This window comes from Ictidomys tridecemlineatus, chromosome 6 (genome assembly GCF_052094955.1).
Source record: "Ictidomys tridecemlineatus isolate mIctTri1 chromosome 6, mIctTri1.hap1, whole genome shotgun sequence".
Classification (NCBI taxonomy): domain Eukaryota; kingdom Metazoa; phylum Chordata; class Mammalia; order Rodentia; family Sciuridae; genus Ictidomys; species Ictidomys tridecemlineatus.
Genome location: NC_135482.1, coordinates 2,816,362 through 2,843,572, shown reverse-complemented (window position 1 = coordinate 2,843,572; position 27,211 = coordinate 2,816,362). Strand labels below are relative to the sequence as shown.

General features: G+C 49.1%; 2 protein-coding genes across 8 annotated transcripts in view; one reads left to right on the top strand and one right to left on the bottom strand.

Annotated features, from left to right (window-relative positions):
* Positions 1-3: 3 nt before the first annotated feature.
* The window catches only part of LOC144378457 (uncharacterized), a 30,284-nt gene continuing 3,076 nt past the window's right edge, over positions 4-27,211 (bottom strand). Inside the window, exons 1-2 of one of the 5 annotated variants that reach the window (XR_013440115.1) lie at positions 26,774-26,973; positions 18,527-20,928 (exon numbers count right to left, since the gene is read on the bottom strand). Coding sequence is in view for 1 of the 5 variants with exons in the window: in XM_078052520.1 (XP_077908646.1) it covers positions 1,101-2,009 (909 nt within the window). In the remaining 4 variants the exon portion in view is untranslated. Of the gene's footprint in view, positions 3,726-18,526; positions 26,743-26,773; positions 26,974-27,211 lie in introns of those variants that run through there. The other 4 variants (XR_013440114.1, XM_078052520.1, XR_013440112.1 and 1 more) reach the window with 4 other exon arrangements.
* On the top strand, positions 1,533-27,211 carry Gtse1 (G2 and S-phase expressed 1). 3 transcript variants are annotated; one of them, XM_078052509.1, is made up of 10 exons: positions 1,533-1,662; positions 8,572-8,626; positions 8,736-9,363; positions 11,405-11,575; positions 12,492-12,600; positions 13,782-14,153; positions 22,732-22,804; positions 25,349-25,588; positions 26,397-26,598; positions 26,966-27,211. In XM_078052509.1, exons 1-10 carry the CDS (start codon positions 1,641-1,643, stop codon positions 27,209-27,211), a joined length of 2,118 nt encoding a protein of 705 aa, XP_077908635.1. In that variant the 5' UTR covers positions 1,533-1,640. The 3 variants fall into 3 exon arrangements, with proteins under 3 accessions (XP_077908635.1, XP_077908634.1, XP_077908633.1); XM_078052508.1 differs by having other exon boundaries at positions 12,492-12,606; positions 13,785-14,153; XM_078052507.1 differs by having other exon boundaries at positions 12,492-12,606.

Sequence of the window (27,211 nt, the reverse complement as noted above, 5' to 3'; positions counted from 1 at the left end):
GAAGCACGTGGACATTCTTTATTTCTCTCGACTGCATACGTCACAATTTTGCCCCCTTGAGACATGCTGTCTCTACCCAGAAGTTGAGGACACATTCAAGGGGGAGCCTCCTTCCCTTTTCTGGTTGGAAGCCAGACACAACTTGGCCAAGGAAGTGGGAACCCTAGTCCCTTCTCCAGGAAGCTGTCCACTCCAACTACAGGCTGGTGAGGGTGCCTCCTTTGTGTCCCACAGCCATTGCCACCTGACCTTGCTATTGCACCTTTCTCTCCTGCTGCAACATTAGGTCAGGGACAGCATCTGTGTCCCCGGCATCACTGGCACACGCCCTGCACTGAGAAGCTGTCAGTGAAAGTTGGTGAACGAATGTATGAAAGAATACATAAATAAATGAAGTAGAACCCAACTTGGGGAAGGAAGAAGTGAGCCTACAGCAGACAGGCCAATGATGAAAGAGGAAGCCAGAGAGGAATGGAGTAATGGAGGGGAAGATACAGGTCATGCTGGCAACAAGTTATTCACCATCACTGCTGTTTACTGAGACCCTTCTGGGTGCTGACAGGATATAAGTAGAGGTGCATTGGAGTGGGTGTTAGGGACTGCCCCTCCCCCAGCAGACGTCCTTAGGGCTGCAAGGATCTAACCAGCAGAGGGCAAGGCAGGAGTGGAGCCAAAGATATATGGACCACGGAGCTCCTGCTATAGTCTTCCCTTTTGTTTGTGAGTCAAGTAAGCCCAGCCCTGGCAATCCCAGATTTACTGCAGGTGACACTAACTGGCCACCACCCCAGAGAAGGTAGCTGGTGGGCCCAACAAGGCCAGACCGGTGGGGGCACGTGAGCAAAACCAAGAAGTGGTGGATGGGAGATCCAAGCCACTGTCCTTTGAGCCTTCCTCTATGCAGGCCACCCTCAGACTTCCCTGTTCTGGGAACCAGGAAATCCTCCTTTCTAAAACCGGCCTGAAGCTGGCTTAGGGTCATTTGCCACACAAAGAGTGTGCAACTGGGTGGATCTGTCACCAACACTGTTTTCCGGGTAGGTGAGATCCTGAGAAACACAAGGAATGCTACTCATAAGAGGGCCCAAGGTTTCAGAGGTTCAGGGCGGGAAAGTAAAGGTAAAAGGGTCCCAGCACATCGATGCCCCAGGATGCTGCGGGAGCCAGGATGCAGAGGCGTCGGGGATGCCAGGACACGCAAAAGGGGAGTGCGTCGGGAAGGCCACCCTCCTCCCACGCTGCAGACCACCCCGGCTTCCCGAGCCTTGTCTCCCTAGCCCTTCCCAAGCGCCCCGTAGCTTAAGCGAAACCGGGGGCGGGAACTGGAGGTCCCCAGACTTCCGGGCAGGAGTGTCCGCGCTGCGCGCAGCCAAGCCAGCGCGCGGAGCAGTGCGCGTGCGCACTAGGCTCACTTCCGGTGCTCGGACTTCAACTCCCAGGGTGCACCGGGCGGCGAGCCTGTTCAAACCGACCAATCGGCGGCCCGCTCCGCCCGGCGCTGCATTTAAACCCTCGGCGGGGCGGCTTCGTTTTCCGCGGCCGGCGAGGGTGAAGAGAGGGCCAGGAGAGGGCAAGAGTCCGTGGGCCGTGACCCTGTTCACCGCCGCCCTTTCTCCGCAGGCTCCTCCCGGGAAGCCGAGATGGACGCGGCCGGGGAGAAAGGTGAGCGCAGCGCGGCGGTTCCGGGCGCTGGGGGGCCGGCGGGTCGCGCCCCGGCAGCTGCCCGTGAAGCAGCGGCCTCGCCCGCCTAGGACCCCGCCGGGCCGCAGCGCAGACGTGTGTGCGGTGACCTGCACGTTTTCTCGTTGGTCGCTGGCCGTCTGTTTCCTAAGACTGGTTAGGACCGCGGGGACCGTGTTAGCCGGGGAGCCTGGCCGCTGCTGTGCTTCCTTGTGCCCTTCTGATCTGGGGGTTATCAGAGGAGAGAGCAGGACATCCACGGAAGGCCAGCTGCCCCTCAGCAGCCCTCGGGGAAACCCCCGGAGGCCCAGGCTCGCGTAAAATGACATGGTATTTGCATATAACGGAGGCGTGTCCTCCCAGTGCCCCCAGTCATTTCTAGACCACTTAACATGTCCACTACAGCATAAATGCCACCGGTGTCCGTAGTTATGAGTCTGAATTAGGAAATAATGACGAGAAAAAGAAGTCTTCAGGTTCAGGACCGGCTCAATTGGATTCAAGTATTTCCAATCCAAGGTTGGCTGTGGAAGCCAGGGGATTCAGCTGGTGGGCCAGCTGTAAAGGTTATACCCTCTTTTCCTCTTAAAGCATTTTGACATCCTTTTGTCTTTTGTTCCTCAGGACACTCAGGTGAGGCAGAGGCACTAGGTACGACAGTGACCTAGTGCGGAATCCTAGAGACTACCTACCAATCATTGTTGCTGCTGCTTCTTGTCTGTTTCCTCTGCACTCGCTCCTTCCTGTTGTGTCCTCCCTTCAAATCAGTCCTTCTGACTACATACTGAACCCCACTGCTCCTCAAGGGCTTCACCCCTTCTTTTGCCCTTCTTCACCTCCATGTTTTTGCCTGTCCATTAGATCACACTCATTATCCACACACAAATATGTTCCCTTGTCTTCGCATCTTCTCCCCTACCTCTCCACTGCTGTTCCTTGTTCAGAGCCAAATTCCTTCTCCTTCCATTCCAGCTTCTGTCCACACCCCTCCAGTCAAGTTGCTATTATCAGTTACTAAAATTCCACATTGCCAATTCTTTTGTCATTTTTCTGTCCACATTTAATTAACCAACTTTCTAATAACATCCCACCTCCTTTCCTTCTGGAAACTTCCAAGACTCTCTTGTTTTTCCTCTCCTCCCTGACCTGGTGAATTGGCATCTCTTTGCAGGTTGCTCTTCCTCTGCTATCTTTACAAGCTGATCCCCCTGGACCTGGCCTGGGACCTCTTTGTACTTTCTCCCAGGTGGTCATCCTATGGGTTTCTGCCCTGTCTGCTTTGTGGACATGCTCAATTTTAGCTCTCTTCTGGGCTCTGGTCTTGGATAGTCACCTGTTTGGCACCTTCACATGAATTTGTGGCACCTCAAACCTAATGTGCTCCCTCACCACACCCCAGTCTTCACTGGTTCTTGTTTGTCTTTCCCAGCAAAGTAAATGGCCCCTCTGTTTACCCAGCCGTGTAGGCTGAGACCTTCCACACACATTCATCACCAATCACTGTGGTTTCCACCTTAAGAATGTATTTCTTTTTATTTTTTTTAGCTGTAGATGAACACAATATCTTTATTTTTATGTGGTGCTGAGGATCGAACCCAGTGCCTCACACATACAAGCGCTCTACTACTGAGCTACAGCCCCAGCCCAAGAACGTATTTCTTTTTAAAAAGAGAGAGAATTTTGATATTTATTTATTTTTTTAGTTTTCGGTGGACACAACATCTTTCTTTGTATATGGTGCTGAGGATCGAACCCGGGCCGCACGCATGCCAGGCGAGCGTGCTACCACTTGAGTCACATCCCCAGCCCCCCAAGAATGTATTTTGGATCCATTCTCTTTCCACCTCCTTTCAGATGCCACTACCCTGTTCTCAACCACCTCATCTCGTCTGCGCCTGTTTGTCCAGTGTTTTAGTCAGCTTTTTCTCTGCTGTGACCAAAACACCAGACAAGAACCCCTTAGAGGAGGAAAAGTTTGTTTTGGCTCACAGTTTCAGAGGTTCAGCCCACAGTCAGGTGACTCCAGCTCTGGTCCTGAGGTGAGGCTGAAAAAAGGAGCAGAGGACAACAAGGAAGTAGAGGGCTCCACTGACCAGGGTGGAAATACAGCCCCCCGCCGTCACGCCCCCAGTGACCCACCTCTCCAGCTGCACCCTGCCTACCTACAGCTAACACCCAGCTAATCCTTAACTGGGGCTTAATCTGTGGACTAGGTTACAGCTCTCAGGACCCAATCATTTCACTTCTGAGAATTCTTGCGTTGTCTCACATGAACTTTTGGGGGAGAGCTCGTCAAAACCATAACAGCTAGTTAGTTTGTGCATTTGTAATTGCGGCTTTGTTTCTGACACACTGTACATGCAGCCAGGGAACCTTATGCTTTAAAACACAAGTTAGATTATAACACTCTCTGAAAGCCCTTCATAGCCTTATGTTGCACTTGAATGAAACGAAGGCCCTGTGTCTGGCTGCAGGCCCCCGGGATCTGACTTGCTTACCTTCTACCTCTTCAGCATTGCTGCAGCCACTGACCTCTGACCAGTTCCTCAAACACTTTATTTAATTTCCTTAGAGTGTCCCCTCTGTGTGTTATCCTCTCACTGTGCTGCCTGGTGCATGCTGGAGGGCTGATACCGTGTGTCCTCAATCTGCCTGGCACCTGGTGGATGACGTGGCTTGTCGGAGCTCCTGAGTCTGCAGAGTTTTTGAGTCAGGCAGCCCAGGCCAGAAGAGGCTGGCTTCTAGCCCACCATACTTTTTTCCACAGTAGACAGTAGAGAGTTTCTGGAAGTGACCTATAAAATCGATTTCCTAAGTTGAGATTGTAAAAAGTGAAATAGAGCCCTTTCATCTTTGTCCCTTGTTCACCTCCTTGCCTCTTCCAAAAGTCATTGATGTCATCAATGTCTTGTATCCCCTGCTAGAGACACTTTGTGCAAATGCCAGCCTATATGTAGACAGTGCCAGTATATTCTCGTGGAGCACATAGAACCCTGTTCTGCGTCTTGTTTTTCACACTTAATTTATCTTGATGATTGTTGTGTCAGTGTAAAAGGCATGTTGTTATTTTTTTGTACCTATGCAGTGTTCCATCGCAGGAATGAATTGCAATTTGATTCATCTGCTAGGTGAACACTGAGTCTATGCTTATTGTCTTACTGTTACAAATGAGTACATTCACAGAAGTGGGCTTGCTGGGTCCAAGGGCATTGCAGTTTTACTGTGACACTTCTGTCAGGTGGCCCTCCACAAAGCTGCGTCGAACTTTGCCTTGCACAAAGCGTCTAGGACTTGTCTCTTTCCGTGCAGTTTTGCCTACAGTCCATCAAATTTTTTGCTTTTTGCCAGTCTAACATGTGAAAAGTCAAGCCTTAGGGAAGGTTTCTTTTCCAGTTTCTTTTGAGTGAGACTGAACTTTTTGTTGTATTTAAGAACATTTTTTATTCATTTTCTGTGAAATGTTTCCATTTTTCCATTAGGTTGTTAGTTGTATTCTTAGCAATTTGTAGGTATTCTTATAAATTAGCCCTTTGTGAGATAAGTTGCAAGTAGCTTTGTTTCTGCTTCTTGTTCCTTTTAACTTTGCTCATGGTGATTTTTGCCATTTTGAGATTTTTACAAATTTTTATATATTTAAAAATCAATTTTTTTATGTTAAGGCTTATGGTTTGGTGTTATAGTTAGGCCTTAGTACTCCAAGATTAAAAAGCAATTTCCTCTTGCTCCTTTAAGGCTTCTTTTTTTATTTTCAATTGGTTTTTGATTTATTTGGAATTTGTCCTGATATGTTATGATATATGGATCAAACTTTCTGCCCATTATGTCTCCTAACTGTTCATTGTGTATGTGAATGATGTTGATTGCCATGTAAGAATTTTGTCCTTAGGAGTGTTCTTTTATCTTTTTACTATTTATAATAGCTTTCAGTTGATTTTCTGAGTCTATAACTGTAGCATTGGTGCACCCTCAAACTTTGTCTCCATGTTCTTTCCTTTATCTGTTTATATTGGTCAGTGTGTCCAGAACATTAAGAATTGTGGAGTCTGGCAACACTGCCTCATGCCTGGCTTTAAGGGGCTTGTTTCTGTGGCTTTCTGTTAAGCCTAATGCTGGCCTGTGTGCTGATTTACATGTAGATGGTAGCCACTGGTACCGTTCGTTAATATTTCTGTGGATTTTTTTGGGGGGGGGTATGATGAAATAATACCCCTTACCCACTTGAAGTTTAGATTTGGCTTAGGTGACTTGCTTGGCCAGTGAAATGGGAACGTGGTATTGTGTGTCCCTTCTGGGTAAATGTCCTTAAGAACCAGCTTGGAATTTGTTCTTTCCTCTTCTCCCTGTCATGGAAACCAACTGTGGTCCTGATGTTGGAGGCTCAGTCAGCCCAGGGTCTGAAGTGGGGAGGCCATGGAGCAGAGTCCATCCTACCCTTAGCAGACATAGTCTGAGTGAGAAATATGTCTTTATTGTTCAGCCAGTTGAGCTTGGGGATTCTTTGGGGATTCTTTGTTATATCAGCAGTTAACCTCTTCCAGCTGATAAGGTACATTTGCTATTGCCTTAGAAGGAATACTTTTTTTTTTAATATTTTTTTTCATTGATGATGGACCTTTGTTTATTTATATGTGGTGCTGAGAATCGAACCCAGTACCTTACATTTGCTAGGCAAGCGCTCTACCACTGAGCCACAACCCCAGTCCAGGAGGAATACTTTTGATTTTATCCCATTGAACCTAATTTTACCTTTTGGGTTGAGATGACAATTTCCTTGTATGATTAAATACATCTATTACTTTTTATTAAGACCCTTTAAGACTATATGTTGCATTTTAGCATATGCCTCTTCAAAGTATATGCTTACTCTGTAGTTCTAGTAATTTAATGGTTATATTGCAACATTGTGTTGAATTAAATCATGTTACACTCCTGAAATGAAATGAGTTTGGTCAAGTAAAGCATTATTAGTCTTTAATGTGCTGCTGGATTCTCCTGCTATTGTTCCTGTTGAGGACCATTTTTGTTGACACAGTAAGACTGGTCTCCAGCTACCTTTATTGAGCAAACTTCACAGTTGTTGTTTTTGTTTTAGTATTTTTAATTATGGATGGACACAACACACTTATTTATTTATTTATTTATTTTATGTGGTGCTGAGGATCGAGCCCAGTGCCTCATGTGCTAGGCAAGTGCTCTGCCCCTGAGTCACACCCCAGCCCCCTTCACAGGTTTTTTGGTATCACTGTGCTTGCTTTACAGAAGCAGGTTACCAGATTTATTTCATTGTCTTCTGGAGCAATGTAAATAGTATTGGAATTAGATGCTCTTACAGAGCTTTGATAGAATTATCCTGTGAAACCAGCTGGGGTTGTTTTTTTTCTTTTTTTTCTCTTTTTTCCTTGGGATAGTCCTGTAATATGTTTCTCCAGTTAGTTTGTGATAATTGAACTACTAGGATTTACGTTCTTTCTTCTGGACTCAGTTTATAAATCATGTTGGATAAGTATAATAGAAAACCAGATATTTTCCTGGAAAATGACCCGCTTCAGCCATGTTCGTAGGCATAGTGCCAGAAGCTGAGCAAACCAGCCTATGAACCTTTTCACTTCTCTCTGGTGGCCACTGCTCTTTAAGTTCCTTTATGCTTTGGTGCTGGAGATTGAACCCCGGGCCTCATAGGAGCTAAGATTTTGCTCTACCACTGGCCTACACCCCCAGCCTGTCTATATTTTTCCTTGATTAGATAAGTAGGACTGTTTAACTAAGATTTAAGTAGGATGCCAGTGTATTTTCAGATTCTCGGGGTTTTTATTAAATATGCTTCATTGTTTATTAAGATTAAATAAGACGTCTGTGAAAATGCTGCATATTTAATTACTGAAGTAGCAGTTCAGTGCATTTCAGTAACTGTTTGCTAAACATCCAGGCCCCTAGCTGGACATTGGGGAATTTGGGTACATAAGATATTTGTTGTCTTGGAGGAGCTTTGAGCCCTGCTGGGGCCAGAGAGAGCCCAAATGCCCAGCTAGTGCAGCCAGAGGTGGGGGTCAGGTGCAAGGGCTATGGGAGCTGTGGCACTGGGGCTGGAGGTGGGGAGCAGTGCCCCAGCTGAGGGACCCACTGACCAGAGCCTGGGGTCTGTTAGAGGGAGCTGGGTGAAGGACAGGGCCAGCGGAGGCTGTGATGGCAGTATGGGCGAGGGGTTCTGGAAGGACTCCGCGGAGTGATGGTGTCAGCAAGTACTTTTTGAGTCTCTACTCTGCATTTCAATTGTATTTGAATTCATTGTTGAAAGGTGAATGGGTATTTTGTGGTTTATAAGAGGTGAATTTAGCCATCTGTAATCCAGCGACTCAGGAGACTGAGGCAGGATTGCAAGTTCAAAACCAGTCTCAGCAACTTAGTGAAGCCCTAAGCAACTTAGCGAGACACTGTCTCAAAACAAATAACAAGTAATAATAATAAAAAGGACTGGGAATGTAGCTCAGTGGTTAAGCGCCCCTGGGTTGAATCCCTGGTACTAAAAAAAAAAAAAAAAAAAAGGGAGGGGGGAATTTAATTCTAAGGGAGCTGAGACTGGTGGTTCTATACCTGAAAATGACTTAGCTCGTCTTGAAAAGCCAGCTGAATGATTTGGCAAATGCATTTTTAGATTATGTCACAAAAACAAGGCTTTTTGCTTTTGGGGTGGTTTAGCAAACCCAGAATTGCTGGTGCAGTTTAAAAAAGAAAATGGAAAAAATAAGCTCCCTATGAAAATACCACTAAATTAAAATAGCAATAGGTTATACTTGGGGGGTGAAATTTCCTCATGGCCCTCATAGCTATAGAGATTGGTAATATTTTCCTGTTTCACCTCAATCCTAAAATAATTCAACATTGTTCCCCCAGGTATTCTTTTGGCCGATGAAAAATTCGACTTTGACCTCTCATTGTCTTCTTCAAGGTAAACAAATGAGTTTTCTTCCCTTGATGGGGACCCAACCACACTGAGTAAAGTCTTTGATTTGAGTCCAGTGTTATGAATGATTAATGGTCCTTTTCTTTAAAAATAGTGCAAATGAAGATGATGAAGTCTTTTTTGGGCCTGTTGGGCATAGAGAAAGATGTATCGCTGCCAGCTTGGAATTAAATCATCAGATTGCCCAACAGCCTCCCTTGCCAGCATCTGATGGTCCCTGCACCTTGAGCCCCCTCCCGGCCGAGAAGTTCGTGGAAGTGTACAGAGAGGCTCGCCTGCTGGCTCTGCAGCTGGAGAGCCACAGCCGAGAAGAGGGGGTCCCAGCTGCAGGGGCCGGGAGCTCCTGGAGCCAGGGTGTGGAGAAGTTCATCCAGGAATCAAAACTAAAAATGAAACTCTTTGAGAAGGAAGAGGAAATGGAGAAGAGCCCCAAGTCACTTAAAAGAGAGACATACTACCTGTCCGACAGCCCTTTTCAGGGGCTGCCACTCTCGGGGGAGCCCCTGCTCCCAGCCTCCTCTCTGGCCCTGCCCAGCACCCCTGCCCGTGTGGGCCCTGTCCTGACACAGGGACTGCCCTCCTCCTCTTGTCCTCTGCCAGGGGAGCCAGGTGCTGTCCGCCCCCCGGATCAGGGAGTGCCTCCAAAGAGGGTTGCCAGCAAGCTGCAGCTGCCTCGGGCTTCATCTGTGAGAGGACGGCCCCTTCCCTCTGCATTAGAGAAGGTAGACAAAACTGCACGGCACTCCTTGTTTCTCAGCCTCCCACCCCACCCTGCATGGAGACCTGAGGTCCAGAGTGTGGGGAGGGAAGACAGTAGTAGTGAGGCACGGAAGCGACAGCTTGGGAACGCGCCCTCAGAGCGCCTTTCACACTGGCTTCTGTCCCAGCACTGGGTGTCCCACCCCAGGATGCATGTGTCTTAACAGGTACCCTCTTCCAGAAGTTCCTCCTCGGGTGGCCACTGGGCATGCTCCTTGGCTGTGACTTGGTGGCCACTGGGTATGCTGCTTGGCTGTGACTTAGTAGCCACATGCTCCTTGGCTGTGACTTAGCTTTACGCTGTTTTCCACTTGGGCACTGAGTGGGGAAGAGCTGTTGTGGGAAATGGCAGTTGACGGGTATGCCACTGGGTTACGTTCAGCTAACTCTGGGGAACTGAGGGTCTGGGAGGCTTGCAGAGGGATGGCCAGGAGAAGGGTATGCCAGATGGAGACCACAGCCTGCTTTCTGGCCTGTCTGATCCACCTCTTGCTCCTCCTGTGGAGGAGAGGTCAGAGAGACTTGGCAGGGCAGGTTATTGAGGGCCTGCTGCCCTTCCCAGCGCTGCCCTGCCGTGGGCAACAGTGATAGGGAATGACACTGTGGGCTGCTTTAGGGTTAGGTGAGTGCAGAACCCACTGTGAGGACCTGCCTAGAAATGCCCTTTCTGTTCTTAAACCCATCCTCTGACTTCCTGACCGTGATCAGAGACCTGACCTTGGGGGTTTGTGAGTATAGCACAGATGGACATAGGGCAGGATTTGCGGGTCTAGACATGTGTATTCAGAGCAGAGATTCACAGCAGCATTATTATAATGGCCAAAAAACTGAGCCAACCCCAAGTCCATCAACTGACAGTGGATAAATGATGTATATTCAGACACTGGAATTCTTTTGGCAATAAAAAGGTGTACTGCTGGGCACGGTGGCTGTAATCCTAGCAGCCTGGGAGGCTGAGGCAGGAGGATTGCAAATTCAAAGCCAGGCTCAGCAATTTAGCCAGGCCCCATGCAATTTAGTGAGAACTGTCTGAAAATAAAAATAAATAAATAAATAAATAAAAGGGGCTGGGGATATGGCTCAGTGGTTAAGCATGCTGGGTTTAATCCTCAGTAAACAACAACAAAAAAAAAGTTGTAGTACTATACATGCCTTTATATAGATGACTTTTGAATACGTGTTTAATGAAAGAAGCCAGGTGCAGAAGGTCATATACTGTTTGACCATTTGATGAAATGACCATCAGGAGCACATTATAGCAGAAGCTAGTGGGTGGTGGTTGCCCCAGACTGGCGAGGCTGAGAGACTGGATAGTGGCTGCTAATACATATGGGTTTCTTTTAGGGGAATATGTTCTAAAACAAGCTTACGTTGATGGTTGTAGAGAATTTCAAACATGAAAATCCACCGAGTGTAGACTTTATAATGGTGGTTTTGTTATGTGAAGTGTAACTTGGGTGTTTAGATGCTGCACCCTTGTGACTGAGCATCTGCCGCTCCTGGCTTATTAATCGCCTTGCTGTTTATGTGAGCTTGGAGCAGTCGAATGCCCTTGTCCCTAAGTATGTTGGGAATTTATTTTTTGTTTGATATCTGGTCCGAGGAAGTGGCTTCCTGCACTAGAATGAGATTTATTGCAGTGGGTGGCTTTTCTGGTAGAGGTGAACTTCATCATAAGCTTTGATGTGCAGCATTTTAGAATCTGCATAGCTGGAGCCAGTTTCTTGTCCTTAAGTGAGGACCCAACTGAGGAATGGCTCTGGCAGGTCTCCTCTCTCTGGGGTTATTTCATGCTGTTTTTGACAAGAAGGCCATGTCATCGTCAGTGTGTGCAGAGTCATTTGGTGGAGGACGTGAACCTCACTCCTTTGCGCCAGCTGATGAATTGAGGAGCATGATAGATCTGGGGAGGAGAGGCAGGGTCTGGGGTCACTTGAGAAGCCTCAGCATCTCTGGATCTTGTTAAGGATACCTAGTTCTCCTATTTCAAATTAAAAATTTCAGCCCAAGACAGAGAGACCAGCTAGTCCTTCCAGGGTGAAACTCCTAAATGAAAAGCAGCCTCACCGGGATGTGCTCCTGGACAAGCCCAGCTTGGCTCTGGATGCCGTCAGCCTTCCAGCTCACGGAAGCCACCTGGGCCAAGGCAAGCGATCACTCCCCATTCCTAGTAAGGTGAGTCAGCCAGGGCCACAGGGGCTGTAACGTGCCATACATGGGAACAGGGTGGCAACTTGTTTATTAGGGGTGTGATTTTTTATTAAAGTCAAATTAGGAAAGTTGAAAACATTGTCCACTAGAGGCAGCTTGGTGAAAAAGTCTTGTGTGCTGGGGAAGGTCCATCTCAGTAATGGTGGGATGCCCCCTGTCTCCCTTGCGAGGCCCCTGCAGAAAACGTGGTGAGATGTTTTGAGCTGCAGCTCTCCAAAGGCATGGAGACTCCCACCTTTTGCCATTTATTTTCTGGTATTGATCAGACGGCCATCCATGTGTCAAGATCACTGGTGTTCCCTCTTAAAGTGCCACAAATTGGGCCAATAACAGCCAATTTGGGGTATGAGTTGGAGCCCACAAATCTACATTTCAGTTAGTTTCCTCACATGTTCCTCAAGCGAAGGTTTGAAGACTGCAGTTGGAGAAGCACAGCGGCCTCCATGTCCTTGGTCCCCACTCCTGTGCGTGCACTAGCTGCATAGTGAGCACACTCAGGACAAAAGCTGCATCTGTGCTGGACACGTACTGGCGTTTCCTCTTGTCATGATCCCCTAAACAATGCAGTGTCACCATTGTTTACTTCACATTAGGCACTGTAAGTCATCTGGAGGTGGCTTAAAGGTAAGGGGACATGTGTGGGTTATGTGCAAATACTATGCTACTTTATATAAGGAACTTGAACATCTGTGGGTTTTGGTATTTGCAGGGTCCTGGGGATAATCCTCCATGGATACCATTACCAAATTAAAGATGATAATCATTAAAGTATTACAAATTATTTTAAAAGCCTACTTTGGCAGAAGTAAGTAAGTATGGATGGATAATGAAATCTTTGCTGATTCTGTTCTTTAACATTTTGTCTCTGTGGGGGCTAAAGAAGACACTATTAAAGCCACCTGGCTATACTGGCAGTCTTACAAGGAAGTCCTCTTCTTCAGGGTCTGTTTCCAGCAGGACATCCAGTGTGTGTGCATCTCCAGCAGCAGGTAAAGGTGAGCAGCTGGCGGCCCATGCTCAGACCTACTAGCCAGATGAGGCGTGGACAGCCAGCCACCCCCTGTCCATTAGGCTGAGACTGTTTTTGTGTCCTGGCTCAACAGGAGGCTGTGGAGGGCTTGCTCTGGGCTGTGGCTAGGCTGGCGGGGAAGATAACTCCATCCCTGCCCTGGGGTGCTTCCCTCTAGTAAGGAGAAGGGTGCTTGTTCCAGCCTCGTGTTCAAGTAGTCAGACACCCATGTTAAGACACGACTGTCCCGTCATTTGGGGCAGGTGTCCCCTGTGATTTCTTCACGTATTTGAATCCCTCCTGTCACACTGTTCACATTTAGGCTCCCTGTTTATCTTGCTGAGCAAAGGCTGCCATCTAGTGGTAAAGGGCAGAATTACTTGTAGGTGGCAGGAAAAGCATCTTTTTCTGCTCTTGAGAACTAAATCCTTTTCATGTTATATTTGCAGTGTAGAATCTGGCCAGAGTCCACTGAGGGTTTTGTTCATGAGACATAAAAAGTATGATCTCTTGAGTCAGAGCAATCGTGTTTAGAATCTGGACCCTGCCATTCGGTGATTACAAGAAAATTGACAAACACATGGGCACACCTGTAATCCCAGCTAATCAGGAGGTTGAGACAGAAGGATTGAAAATTTGAGGCCAGCCTCAGAAAATTAGCAAGACCTTGTCTCAAAAAAATTAAAAGGGCTGGGGGTGTAGCTGAGTGTGGAGTACTTATGTGAGGTTCTGGATTCAATCCCCAGCACTGTCCAAAGTCAGCAGAGACGCGTCCTGACTTTTACAACCAAGGTGACTGGGAAGTACCCTGCTAGGTGCCTGGCTCTTCTGTGGCACATGTACACTTTCTGAAAACAGAAGCCCTTGGCCACTATGCAAGGTGTTTTGAGCTGTATCTTGCTCCACTGATTCCCTCACCAGCACCACTATTCTGTTGAGACATAGTGAAAGGTCAAAAGTTGGACCAACAGCAGCCATCTCGGGGTGTGAGTTATGGCCCCCAAATGTACATTTCAGCCAGTTCCCCCACGTGTTCCTCATACAGAGGTGTGAGGGCTACACTTTAAAAAGTGCAGTTGGCCTTCCAGGAATGGGCTCTGGGTACATTTATTGTGCTTATTAAACAATGTGATGTTCCTGTATCTCCTCTTGCACCTGAAGCAGGTGAACTTGCAGGTGATCCTGGCAGCAGCTCCCGGCCTCTGTCAAGCACTGGCAAGCCAGCCAGAATGGCACTGGCCATGCCGTGCCCATCTTTGCCAACAGCCCCCACAGGGGCATCCTGCAGGCCAGCAAGGAGGGCCAACACTGCTGAGTCCATGGACGGGCAACCCCGGGCTCCCAGCACAGCACCTCTCGCCCTGCCGCAGACCCCAAGAAGTGGAGGCCCAAGGCTGGACTCTAACTCCATGTCATCCTCTTCTCAACCAAATAAAATTGGAAGTATAAGAAGGCAAGCTTCTTGTTTAAATTCCAAGACGAAGGTCATGCCCACCCCTTCAAATCAGTCTGAAAGGCCTAAGTTTTCTACTGGTAAGTAATAGATAAAATTTAATGTGTTTTAAAATACTGAAGAACTCCTAAGTTTTGAAACATTACTCTGGATGGTGGCACTCTTGCTTCCTTGCTCTGTAGCCCTCAGGGAGGGCTCCGCCGTCTGCCACTCGCGTTGGCTCAGCGACCTGGCTTGGGGTTCTCTAGCCTTGGTTCTCGTGTAGGACATGCTGCTCCCACAGTTCCTCCTCATGGCATCCTCTGCAGCCTGCGTGGATGTCTGAGCTCCTTCTGTGATGTGTGATGGTGTTGCTTAGATCTCTGGGGGTCTTGGTTTTTCCAACCTTGTTTTCTATGCTTCAGTCTTGATTTTGTTTTATTTTTTTGTGGTGCTGGGAATTGAACCCAGGGCCTTGTGCATGCGGGGCAGGTACTCTATCAACTGAGCTATGTGTGCAGCCCCGGATTCCTCTTTTTGTTGTGTTCTGCAGGATCTAATCTGCTGTTAAGCTCATCCAGGTCAGTTTTCATTTCCAACGTTAGAGTTTCTCCGGTTCTTGTGATACTTACATTTTCTTTTTCTTTCTTTCTTTCTTTTTTTTTTTTTTTTGAGAATTATTTTTTAATATTTTTATTTTTTAGTTTTCGGTGGACACAACATATTTGTTTGTATGTGGTGCTGAGGATCGAACCCAGGCCGCACGCATGCCAGGCGAGCGCGCTACTGCTTAAGCCACATCCCCAGCCCTTACATTTTCCTTTAACTCCTTGAATGTATTTAAAATGGTTGTTTTGAATCTTCTTATTCCATCTTCCCTATCGTTTGGGGCTCTGTCCCACAGACCTTTCTCCAGGTGGTGGTCTCATTTTTCATGGCTCATGGCTCATGTTATCAGTTGTACGTTATTGAGGAGCTGAGCTTCGGCTTGGCAGCAGTGAATGTGCAGACTAACCTGATCCTTCCCAGGCTTCCTTTGAGGCCCTTCTGGGACGGGTCTAGAAAGGCGCTGGTGCCTGCAGTGGTCCAGTAGCCTTGCCATGACCTCTGCTGATGTACCATGCTCTGCTGGCTCCACCCCCGGCTCCCAGTAGGGCGCCTGCCCTGCCCTGTGACTCTAGAGTTCTCTGTAGCTCCCTCCTCTCCAGCCCTTTGCCCCTCAAATCCCAGCACCTTAGCCCTCCCAGAGCTCCAGTCACTGTTCCTCCAACAGCAAGGCTACCCTGTCCTCTGGGTCCTGCCCACCAGGTGCCTCCAGCAGGGCTGGTGAATGGACCTCTCTGTTCTGCCCGGGGGCACTGGCTGGCTCCAGGCACTAGCAGCATCGTTTTGCCAAGAGTTGAGCCTTTAGCAGTTGCTAAAGGCACAGTCCAGAAGGAAGATGGTAACAAGAGCACAGCAAGTCCAGTCTGCACAGGGGCTTGAACCAGAACAGAGGCGACCAGGTCAGTCCTCCTGGATCAGGGAACTGACTGTCTTGCCGTCTGTGGTCAGGCCTCAGTTTCCAGATCCAGCACAAAGCATTAACTGTAACAGACATTTTCTTATTTAGCCCATAAATAACAGAGATTCAACTAGGATGGGGCTGAACTGAGAGAGTGTTGTAAAGTGGGCTGCGGGTGCAACAAAAAGTCGTGCAGGGGATACTGTCAGAGTCACCAGGTGGACAGAGGGCTCCTTGGGTAGGTCCTGTCAAGTTGCCAGCAGGGGCTATAGAACATGAGATTTTAACTACATCGTTGTCCTGTCAAGTGAGAAAGAGCTGAGCATAAATAACAAATAACAAGGGCAAGCATCTTATTTTGTCTAATTTTGATATGAGTTGAACTGTGACATCAGTTTCTTGCCCAGAGTATGGCCTCAATGTCTCTGGTTGTGGCCCCAGCAGTTTGGCACTTTCTGAGCTGCCCGCACATCAGGCCTGGGCTCGTCCTTAGAATTCACAGCAGGTTGTCCAGCTTCTGCTCATGGGGCTGTGGGAAAGTGCAGTCCTGTTCTTAGTGACTCCAGGAGAAAACTGGGTCAGAGGAACCTAGAAGAATTCAGGACCCAGTCTGGTCTCCAGGTAGGCAGAAGCCTGAGGACAATGAGCAGAGCTTGTTCCATAACAGGCGTGCTGTAGTTTTTCTTTAGAAACATAATTTTTCTCTCTAGAGTAATACTTTTTTTTTTTTAACTAAAGATAACAGAAAAAAACAATTTCTTTGCAAAAGGAGTTTAGTTCTGGCTCCGCTGTTTCCTGTGGCCAGAAGAGTGATTTACTATACAGTAATCTCAGAGTTAGAGATTTCTTGAGCCTAGAAGGCAAACCAAGGCAGACACTAGATCTTCACCTGTGTCACACTGTCTCTTGTGTCCTGAGACTCCAGAGCCTGCCAGGAAGTGACAGTTCACTCTCGCTCATGCAAGGTTGCAGACCCTGACTCCAGGCACACCATGGGTATTTTCACATGTGCCAGCATCCCCCAGGGTGTCCCGTGACGGAGCAAATCCTTCCTGAACTTGTGCAAATAACCATTTGCCTTAAAATATGAATAGTGTTTGAATTTGGGAGGAATCGAGTAGGGAGAAAAAAGTACATAATCATCCCAACTTTGTTAACAAACGTCTATTTTATCGAAACTAGGTAGCTTGAGAAGTTGTTTCTTTAAATCTAGAAAATAAAAACATTTAGGTAAAAATCCAACAAGATGTCAAGTAAACGACAGGTAAAGCCGGAGACTCAGTTCGTGCCGACTCAAGCAGTTAGCTCCTATTCTGTCTCGTCCTCCTGAGCAGTTTCATGAACTATCACTCCCTTTTTTAGGGTTCTGGGAATTTCTGTGCAGTCTGTTGACCTTACAGTTACCAAAAACCTCTTTTCAAGAGAACTTGTCACTGTTCCATGGATGTGATGGCAAATGCTTTTAGAGAAGAATCAAAACTGTGGCTGACACAAGACACACCTCTGAGGAGAGTTTGGCATTCGATGGGGAGATTCAGTTACTGAAGCACCAGCATTCTAGAACAGTGGCGCTGTCACACCAGGACCATCAGGACGTCCACACCAGTTACACAGCCTTATCAATCCAAGTAAAGAAGGCTCACTATCTATCGCTTGATTATTTGATGGTGCTTCCCATTATTCAATCCTACATACCAGGAACCCCCAGCTAGTTCATTACATCTGCAAAATCAGAGAGAACGGTTGAGGATCTCAAGGGGCCCAGCTGGAAAACCAAAATCAAAAAGATTTAATTTAGGACTTTGATCCCAGGAAATATGCCAAAAATGTCAAAATAAGATTACAGATCATTTAACCAGGATGATTTAGCTAGTTATAAAGTGATCACATTATAAACAAAGTGATCAAAGAACTTAAACGGAAATAGATGTTAAAAAGAAAAACAAAAAAATTTATCCTGTTAATGACTGTTTCCCTAAGTAACCAAAACCTAAGGCATAAGAAATCACCTGGACACAGCAAGTCTTTGCTTCCTGGGCCAGCTTCCAAAGGGTCAAGAAAAGCCCTGTGTGGCGGTTGCTCCTGATGGGAGTCCGATCACACCACGAGGAATCCAGCTGACCGGCCCAGTCAGTGTGATTAGCCATGCAGAGGCGTCCGGGGCAGAGGCAGGCCTCATGCTGAAGGAGCTGTGTGCAGGGACAGCAGCCTCTGGGAACAGAAGCAGCACCTGAGATTTTCTGTTTTCATGGAGCACTTCAGATACATCAAGAAGAGCCTTGAGTGGAAAATCCCATTGTTGTAGGCCTAGACAAGCATTTCAGGTCAGGCCACAGAGCAGGGTCAGGCCACAGAGCAGGGTCAGGCCACAGAGCAGGGTCAGAATTGGCAGGCAGCTTGCGGGGCTGACTGGAGTCCTCGGAGCGCCCCAGTTACATGGAAGCCAGGGAGGAGAAGCTGCCGGGCAGACCACAGCGCCAGAGTCAAAAGCTGAAAGTTCTGACTGCGAGCAGATAACTATTTCAAGAAAAACGTGCTGCTTTAGAGATGTAAAATTGTTAGATTCTGGTCTTACGTCAGTGTGTTTATGCTCAGTTTTTGGAAAAACTTAAAAAAATTCTAGCCAACTTGGTCCCACAGAGATCCCCTAAGACTGGCTCTTCACAGACCTTCCAGGCCTGCCTTTATGACTGCTTCAGTGTATCCTGTCCTGCCTTGTACTCCCTTCCTTCTGGAACAATCCAGTGCTACTTTAGGGACAAAAATCTTATCCTGTCTCACAAATTCTTCCTCATACACCTAACATTCCATTTCTTGTCACTTTCCTTACCTTTTTCTTCATAAGTTCTCATCTTCTACTTCCTAGTTCCTTTCTACCTTGTTCTTATTTCCCTTCTAAAATTTATATTTTGGAACAATCCTTTAAAATATCTCCAGATTTAGATAAAAAATTACTCCTTATAAAAAATGTATATTTTTGTAGTTTTATTGAAAACATCTTAATTTCCTCATGTTCTTTGCATACAGAATTCCATATATTAATTAGAATTTTCAAGTCCTAGTGACCTTAATCTCTAGAGAATCTCAGGAGGACAGCTGTCTTTAATGGCTCGCCATAGGTGAATGGCTTATGAGAACATGCTTTATCATTTCTGGAAACACGGGCTTTGTCCTAGAAAAAAAATTTTTAAATGTGGAATAGGACCTTCTTATAAATAGATACAAATGCATAAATTATTTTTATATGGAATTTAAGAAACCAAAGTTGAATTTACATTTATTAGCAGTTGATGTTTCTATATTTCAGCTTACTTGGAAATGACTCAGATGTTTTGTAAATATGTTACTCAATTTAATATTAAGACTTACATGAAATTTCATTTATAAATACTAGACCAATTATATTCACCTAATTTATTTTTTAATAATTATATCTAGATTACTCATAAAACCTACGTTATTAGACAAACACAGTCATTATTTCCTCGTTAAAACAATAACAAGTCGCCCCCCTGACAGACGGGCTCTGCCTGGCACTTCCCTCTGCATGTTGGTTCTCAGTCAGACGTGGACTCCAAGGATCCTGAGCATCTGACGGATCAGCACACTCTGCCTGCCAGCAGCCAGACAGGAGCGAGCCCATGGTTCTGAGGATACCCTCATTTCTATTTACCAGCAAACTTTAAACCAACTTGTATTTGAAAGGTCGACCGTGGTCCTGTGGAGCAGAAGACATCCGGTTCATTCCTCCAGCAGTCTGAATTCATGTGAGCCACCTGGCTGGAATTCCTCCCGGATCTCACCATGCAGAAACCACGGGCCGCGTGCACACGTGTGGAGCAAGAGCAACAGGAGCAAGAGCTTGTCCTCCCAGTTTAGAATTTGAGTCATGACAGGAAAATACAGTAAATATATAAGTATAAAGTATTATAAATATGTAAGTGGAAAATATAAAAATATAGTAAACTCACCACTTTGTGAAAAGACATTTGAATCAATTATATTTCTAACAAATTGGGACAAGTGAAGGTCACCCGCTCAATGGCTAAAGGAGTTTCTGTTGGCCAGGAAGGGCAGTCCAGGAAGGCGCAGGCCGGATCTTGGTAACGGAGTCCCCAGGGCAGCATGGTTTTAGAAAGGTCCTCCCTTTTCTCTGGTCAGCTTTTGTTTAGAGGGGACACTCGGGTGCTGATGCTTGGCTTGGGGTGGCTGCAGTAACAACCTCCAGGCAGCCTTAAATGGAGGGACACCTCCTCTTGCTGGCCAGTCTGCTCTGCTGGACTGCTGGAAGCCAGTGAGAAGAATTTCAAAAAACTGTTCTTAGAAGATTATTTGTAACTTTTTGTTTTTTTCCTGGCTGGTGTGGTAGACAAAACAATTCTTATGCTGGACACAGCTCAAGGTGTTGACCAAGTCATTAGGTTGGTTTAAAAAGGGCAGAGCTTTTCCTAAACCATCATCAGCCACATTTTCATTTCAAAAAGGAATGGTTCTTAGTGTGTGGGTTGCCACAGAGCTGCCACAAATGACAAGACCATTGATTTGAAGATTTGTTTTGTTTTAGTTTTGTCTTGCTATCTCAGCTGAAATATTCTGAGAAAACTGCTAAGCAGGCCTTGTCCTGGCTTCATTTCAGTTGTCTTCATCGTAATATAAGTGAGAAAGTCAGCAGATTCAAAATAGGCGAAGCTCAGATGCAGAGGTCAAAGCCTCCCGGGGTGTGGAGCTTGCATCTGCAGTTCAGCAGTGGATGAAAACAAACCCCATGCTGAGAATGTGTCCTAAGGTAGCTGGCTGGGTCCCGGGGGAACCTTCTTTGCACCTTAGTCCCCTTTTGTTTCCTACCAGTCTCCAAGAGCAGAGGAAACCCTGGGAGCCCTGTCAAAGAAGGCCAGGTCAAAGAAGGCCAGGTACAGGCCGCCCACGTGGGGCGGGGCTCTTGTTTAACTCACCAGGCAGAGTGCCTGGACCTGAGGCTGCTGTGCCCTGGTCCGGAGACTAGTAGGCACTCTGGTGGCCATCAGGGCTGTCTGTGACAGGTAGACTTCCTGCTGAGATTTTCTTTGTCTTGGGTGAAGATGGTGACAGCCGTCCTTGTGGCTTTTAAGTGGCAGTCCTGGGCCCTCCATTTAAACTGTTGTTTTTGCTCCAGAAAGTTTTCAGTGGCTCAGCGGTAGAGCGCTCGCCTAGCACATCCAGGCCCTGGGTTCCATCCTCAGCACCACTTAAAAATAAATGAGTAAATACATGCATACATTAAAAAAAAAGTCTTCAGAAACCGGGAAAGAGGAGAGTCACGTTATTTAGAGACACACGAGGCCAGGCCCAGGTAAGCCAGAATATAGGTGCTCACAGGAAATTTCAAACTCGGCCTGCAGATAAAGAAAACAGTGAATTGGTGTGCAGCACAGAGAGAATTAACAGAAGAAATGTGAAGTCCTCGCAGTGTGAGGTCTGTGGAAATGTGCTCACACGACAGTGTTCCGCAGGGAGGGCTCTCCAGAAGAGACCGCCTGCTGGAGCCCGCAGAGGGTGCGAGTCCTGTGTGTAAGCAGCTGCTCCAATCCCGATCCACAGGGAGCTGCCACCAGGACTAGGGCCTGCTGAGAGAGGGCTTAGCAGGCAGGAGGGCGGGGGGCTGCCTGCCGGCTCCCCAGTCTCCTCTAAAAGTGTCAGCTTCAGGTCCCCTTCTGGACACCAGAACTGTCCCCCTACCGGACAGAGCATGAGGGTGATCTGGGAGTGACAGGCACTGCAGTGGGATATGCATGCCCTGCTGGGCTACGGGCACACCAAGGAGGCCGGGCTGAGGGACGTTCCCAGGTCCCCTTTGTTCTATTTAGGAGCACGCCACCGGCATCTTGAAGCAGTGGTCCTCAGTCCCCAGGGTGGAGGAGCCTGCAGAGTCCTTGCAGCTGGTTGTGTGGCCCCTGGTCTGGCGGCCTGCAGGGTCCTGCAGTAGTGCTCTCAGGTACATGTGAGAGCCCTTCCTTGGCAGCCTCAGGGACTGGACTTGATTGTTTTCTGTTAGGGTTGCACAAGCGACCCCATTTTGATCCTGTCAGCTTTCACAGTTACTTGAAGTTACTGGCACTGCTAGTCAGTACAGGTGCCTTCAACTCCCGAACACCTCATTTTGAGCCTGTGTATGAGAATGAGCCGTTCTCTTGAGGGGCTCAGGCCTCTTCCATCTTGTTTTGCCATGATTAGCTTCTCCTCCTCATGGTCCACTATGGCTGTACTAGCTCCAGCCCTCACACCTGCTAGTGGGAAGATATCCTAGGTGAAGAACATACCCCTGTCTTTCAAGGATACAGTACTTACTGCAGGTTGTCTGTCATTTCCATTTATGACCCATTGATCAGGACTTAGTCACATGACCACACTTCCTGCAAAGGATGTGAAGAGTCCCTGTTTTCATTGTGTGCCCAGCTAAAATTTCTGAATGTGAGGAGGAGAGTGCTGACTGAACAGCAGCCAGCAGCCTCCCTCAGGCTGGTGCATAGGGGACATGAAAGACCAAGCAGAGAGGTCGCTCAGGCTAACTCAGGGTTTGCGACCCCAGGTTCAGTCTCAGTGCAGAGGGGTTTCGGCAGGGATTAAGCTGACTTCCTGAAGATCCCCCCTGGGCGAGGGCAGGGGCCCAGGCAATAGCAGAGGCTACCATCACCTGCCTGAGCTGAGGCCACAGTGGCAGGAACCCTTTTCCTCTGACCCGCTTTCCCGCAACTGTGCCACAGCACATAGATGGTGTGACATGTTATTATCCCAGCGATGCCACAGCTCAGGAAAATTAAGGTATGTAGGGCCTTGCTGGGCTTGCCTGGCCTCCACCACGTTTCTACCAGTGCAGGGAGTCGTGGCCTGGCAGAGGCGGCTGTTCCTATCTGGTAGAGGGTGAAGCCCGAGGAGGCTGGTTCTCCTCTGCACCGTTGGCAGGTGAAGGCCCTTGCATTGGCTGAGGTTGGTGTAGAGGAAAGTGCCCTCACGTGACCCCACTGCTGGCAGTTCCCCTGTGTGACTCATCTGACCCTCGGTCCACCATCCTAGTGCCATCTGTGCTACAGGTTGAGAAATTAGAGCTAGCTGGAGGAGAACTGCCTGTTGGCAAGGACCCTCGTGTGGTGGCTTCCCAGCTGGTCACTCGACTCTTGTGCACTCTTCTCTGGTCGTAGGAGGCTCCACAGACAGCAGGACGCCGAGGTCCTCCCAGGCACAGCGGCTGCAGTCATGCATCTCGACTGGCAGGTAGGTACTGGCCTCGCTTTGCTTCTTTTTCTTATATGTGTGTGGCCGGGGCTCACAGTGCGGCTGCCCCACGGCCATGTCAGCGTCACAGCAGATGTGGAGTGCAGGCTGACCCGCTAAGCTCCCGCTGGATGGGACTGCTTCTGTGCAGTGTGATGTGGCAGTTCCCAGCTCTGGGCTGGAGGGGTTGTTGTGCTGAGCAACAGGATCCCCTTCTGATTTGGTGGTGCTGGGTGTTGTAAAGGCTCCCAGGTGACTCCTTTGTGCCACAGTTAAAGGCCACCAGCATGGTACAGCTATTCAAGGCTCAGGGTTTGGAACCTGGTGCAAGCCACGGAATGTTCCTGACCACACTTTCTCATTGGCTGGAGGACGGTCCAGCCAACCCAGGCGGTCCTGCAGACTAGGCACACAGAGAGCAGGACACCTGGCCCTCAGGAGTTGCAAACATAGCCCCGCCCCAGCTGCCTTCTGTTGCTCCTGTTGCTGTCACTCGCTGAGGTTGGGTGCTGGCACGACTCCTGAGTGTTCTAGTGGAGTGGAGACCCCACACCCAAGCTTCTCAGCCCTGCCTACAGCTCACCATCTCTTCCTGGGATGTGGGTGGGGGCACCGCAAGGCTGCAGCCCACTGGGTTTGTGCCCCCGGGGACATGATGCTGGCGTCTGCCTGTGGTCAGGGCGGGGACACTGCTCTGGACTTCGAAGACTGGGCTGGGCAGAGTAGGCCCTGGGCTAGGATACATAAGAAGGGCACTTCTGGCTCTACCATGGACCAGCCTGGCTGTCCGCAAATCCCTTGATGATCTGCGCTCTGACAGATGGTTTCCCTGTAGCAGAGGCTGTGCTGCGCCCTCCCACCCGCAGAGTGCAAGAGCAAGCACAGAGGCCAGCAGCCACCCTGGGGTGGGAGGAGAGCCCTGCCTCCCCCTGAGCTTGCCTCCAGGATGTGTCTGTTGGCACTTGTTCCTGTCCTCAGGAGTCCCTGGTAGAGCTGGCAATGGCAGCAGCGGAGGGCAGGGGGGCTGCTCCAGAACCTGGCAGAGGGCAGGAGCTTGGCTTGAGAGCCACCTGACCAGCCGAATGTGTCTGCCTCTAGACTATGTGTGTTATAGGATGGAGCCCAAGGCCTTGCACTGCTAGGCAGCCACCTACCTACATCCCCAGCTTTTTTTTTTTTTTTTAATATTTATTTCCTAGGTGTAGATGGTCACAACACAATGCCTTTATTTTTATGTGGTACTGAGGATTGAACCCAGGTCCCGCCCGTGCTAGGCGAGCGCTCTACTGCTGAGCCATAATCCCAGCCCCATCCCCAGCTCTTTTTAATTTTTGTTTTGAGACAAGTCCTTGCTAAGTTGCCCAGGCTAGCCTTGAACTTGTATTTCTCCTTCCTCAGCCTTTGGAATCACTGGGATTACAGGCATGAGCCACTATGCCTGGCTTTAGACTCTTTGAAGAGTGTAGACATTGTCTTCAGTGGATGATAGAACTAATAGATGAAGTCTGCCCACACTCCAGGGACATTGGTAGTATGTCCTGGCGTTGTTTTAAAATAATGTCTTACACTTTTGGGGCTACTATAACAAGAATACCACAGTCTGAGGGACTTTAACAATAGGAAGTTATTGTTCATTGTTCTGGAGGCTGGAAACTCTAAGTCAAGGCCCCAGCAGACGTGGGGTCTGGTGAGAGCTTGCTTGACTGTGGCACCCACCCCCACCCCCCACCCCCCGCCAGGTCTTCTGGTGGGAGGGTGGCCTCCTTCATGGGAACATTGATTCAGCTCACAAGGGCTGCTCCCACTGGCCCGTCACTCCCCAAGGCTCATCTGCTAGTGCTGCCACTTGAGCTAGGGTTTTAACATAGGAATTTGTGGTAGGCACATACCTTCAGACCACAGCCAGTAACAATCACTCAGCAAGAGACCAACCAATAGTTAGTGGGTTATCAGAGTGCAGAGACTGGCAAGGATATGAGATGGCATAGAACCAAGCACCAGTTCTCTGATTCTACTCCCCGTGTGCCCCTGTGACTGTGGCACGCAGTGAGACCTGCCTGTGCGGTCACCTGTGTGGCCAGGCTCCAGTGAGTCTGAACTTCCTGTGGAGATGATCCAAGCTGTCAAAAGTGATTGCTGAGGGACTGGGGCTGTGGCTCAGTGGGACAGCGCTCACCTAGCATGCCTGAGGCACTGGGTTTGATCCTCAGCACCACATATAAATAAATAAAGAAAACAAAGGTATTGTGTCCATCTACAACTAAAAAATATATTTAAAAAAAAAAAAAGTGACCGCTGAGATTCTTTTGACTTCCCATGTGCTTTCCTACCCCTGGGAAGTACAGCCACATCTGATGAGATTCTCTCTTCCTTGCCTGTGGGTGGGGGGAGCTCTACCCACCAGAGGTCTCGTGGTGGGCTGGCAGCAGCTTGGGGTCTTGCGCCTGTTGAAACCATGGACTTGCTCTGCGTCGGCACGCTGGCTCACTGGATTCCAGTTTGTCGAGGCCGTCTCTGCTCAGGGGTCTTCTTTGTCTTCACCAGGGCCATTGCTCACAGCACTCCTGTGAGACGTTCATCAGGGCCCACTTCACAAAGCCTGTTGAGCAGCAGAGGGACGCCCACGAGTGCGCGACGGGTGTCAGCACTGCCCACACCTGGCGGCTGGCGCCTCTCTGGCCTTCCTCTGATGACTCCCAAAACCTTGCCCCGAGCTCTGGCTTCCCCGCTCTGTGCACCTGCTCGGAGACTCTCTTCTGAGCCTCAGAGGAGATCTGCAGTGAGGTGAGACAGGTGACAAGCAAGGTCGTCTCTAGTGCCCCAGACCTCAAGACTGTCCCCATGCCAGGGAAGGTGTGGTCACTCAGGAAGCAGTCTGGAAGAAGATGATGGGCTGCCCCACAGAGAGGAGGGCCCAGTGCTTAGGTGACTGCAGAGTATAGGAAACTTGTCCTGAGGGTCCTGAGCCTCTGCATAGGAAAGAAGACACAGTGTGCTCATTCCTCAGTTCCCCCAGACCATTCAGCTTCAGGTTTGAATCAGGTATGGGGGCTGCTGGCCCAGTGCACCCAGCCTGGTGCTGGGGCCACTGTCTAGTGGAGGCACAAAGAGACGTGTCCAGTGGCGGGGCCTGTTACAGGGTGGAAGCCCAGTGCCAGGCCTGTGCCTGGCTGGGACCCAGCTGGGGAACGCAGTATAAGCGGGTGTCTGTGCCAGTGGAGCATGCAGCAGCCCTCCTGAGCCTGAGGGACTGGGTCTAGGAACAGGGAGGTCACCTTGGCTGCCTCACGGGGACAGGCAGAACCCCTGCATGCAGCCTTCACTTCTGAAAGGGACAGACTAGGCACCAGGTGAAATCAACAAATAGAATGTTCCAGCTGAAAGGAACCTGGGAAATCCCCAGTCTTCTACGCAGGAAACGGGGTCTGAAGGGGCAGCTGTCCCCATGGTAGGTGGCTTTCTCTGACAAGCTGGCACCAGGGCCAGCAGCTCCCCAACACAGGACACTCCTCCAGAAACAGTCTGCCTCCAGATCTAGCCAGGTGAGTGAGCATTCTAGAGAAATCCAGCCTGTTTTCCTCTGCTCCCACAGGACTGAGCCGAGGGGAGCGAGCAGCGGCAGGGCTGGTGGCAGGCTGGCCGGCCTGTCACCCAGTGGCAGCCCCTCTCCTCCACCCTCTGTGCCTCAGGCACTTCAGTTTTCTCCGGAGAAGAATGAGTCTCCTTTCTCAGGAGACTTCACAGGAGCAGCACAGGTTGAGGCCAAGCCGGGGGAAGACACCTGCCCTGGGGAGGTACGCAGATGCAGGTGTGGTTGACTCGGAGGGTCACAGGGCCACTCTGGAGGCCTCTCACTCCAAGGACAGAGTCCTGCAGTTCATCTTGCCATCTGGCCTCAGGTTCCAGTGGGCCCAAGAGGGGTGGTCAGAACCTCGGGGCTGTAAAGGGGAGAAAAGCAACACCTCTCACCTGTGTTTGGCCGTGGAGCTGATCAGAGCCAAAGGACGGGAAGTGGGAGCAGGGCAGTCCTCTGTGTGATGTGGGTGGGCTGGTGCGCCCTGCTGAGGCAGGCCCAGCCTCTTTCTTTGGCTCCAGCTGTGGACCCTTGGGGCATGAGCAGGGCAGAACAGTGCTGGACCACCTTCCGTCTGTCCTGCCTAGGCTCTTCTCATAGACATCGGGCTGGGTCAGCTCACCATCACTCCTCAAGTGGGAAGCAGGCCCCCGGCAGACCTCCCCCTCATCGACTTCTGCAGCCCTCCTGAAGCAGATGTGGCTTTGGGATCTGCAAGCAGAGCCCTGATCGACCTCACCACGAACACTCCAGATGTGAACAGAAACAGTGTGTCAAAAAACAGTGTGTCAAAACCTTTGCAGGCCGAGGGACAGGTGAGAAGTGGCAGGTGA

What these genes read in the sequence shown, in the direction of transcription:
- Gtse1 (XM_078052507.1), top strand. Translation starts at nt 1,641, where the DNA reads ATGGACGCGGCCGGGGAGAAAG. An exon ending in GGACGCGGCCGGGGAGAAAG is followed by an intron (nt 1,663 to 8,571) that starts GTGAGCGCAGCG and finishes TTGTTCCCCCAG; the next exon opens with GTATTCTTTTGGCCGATGAA. An exon ending in TTCCCTCTGCATTAGAGAAG is followed by an intron (nt 9,364 to 11,404) that starts GTAGACAAAACT and finishes TAAAAATTTCAG; the next exon opens with CCCAAGACAGAGAGACCAGC.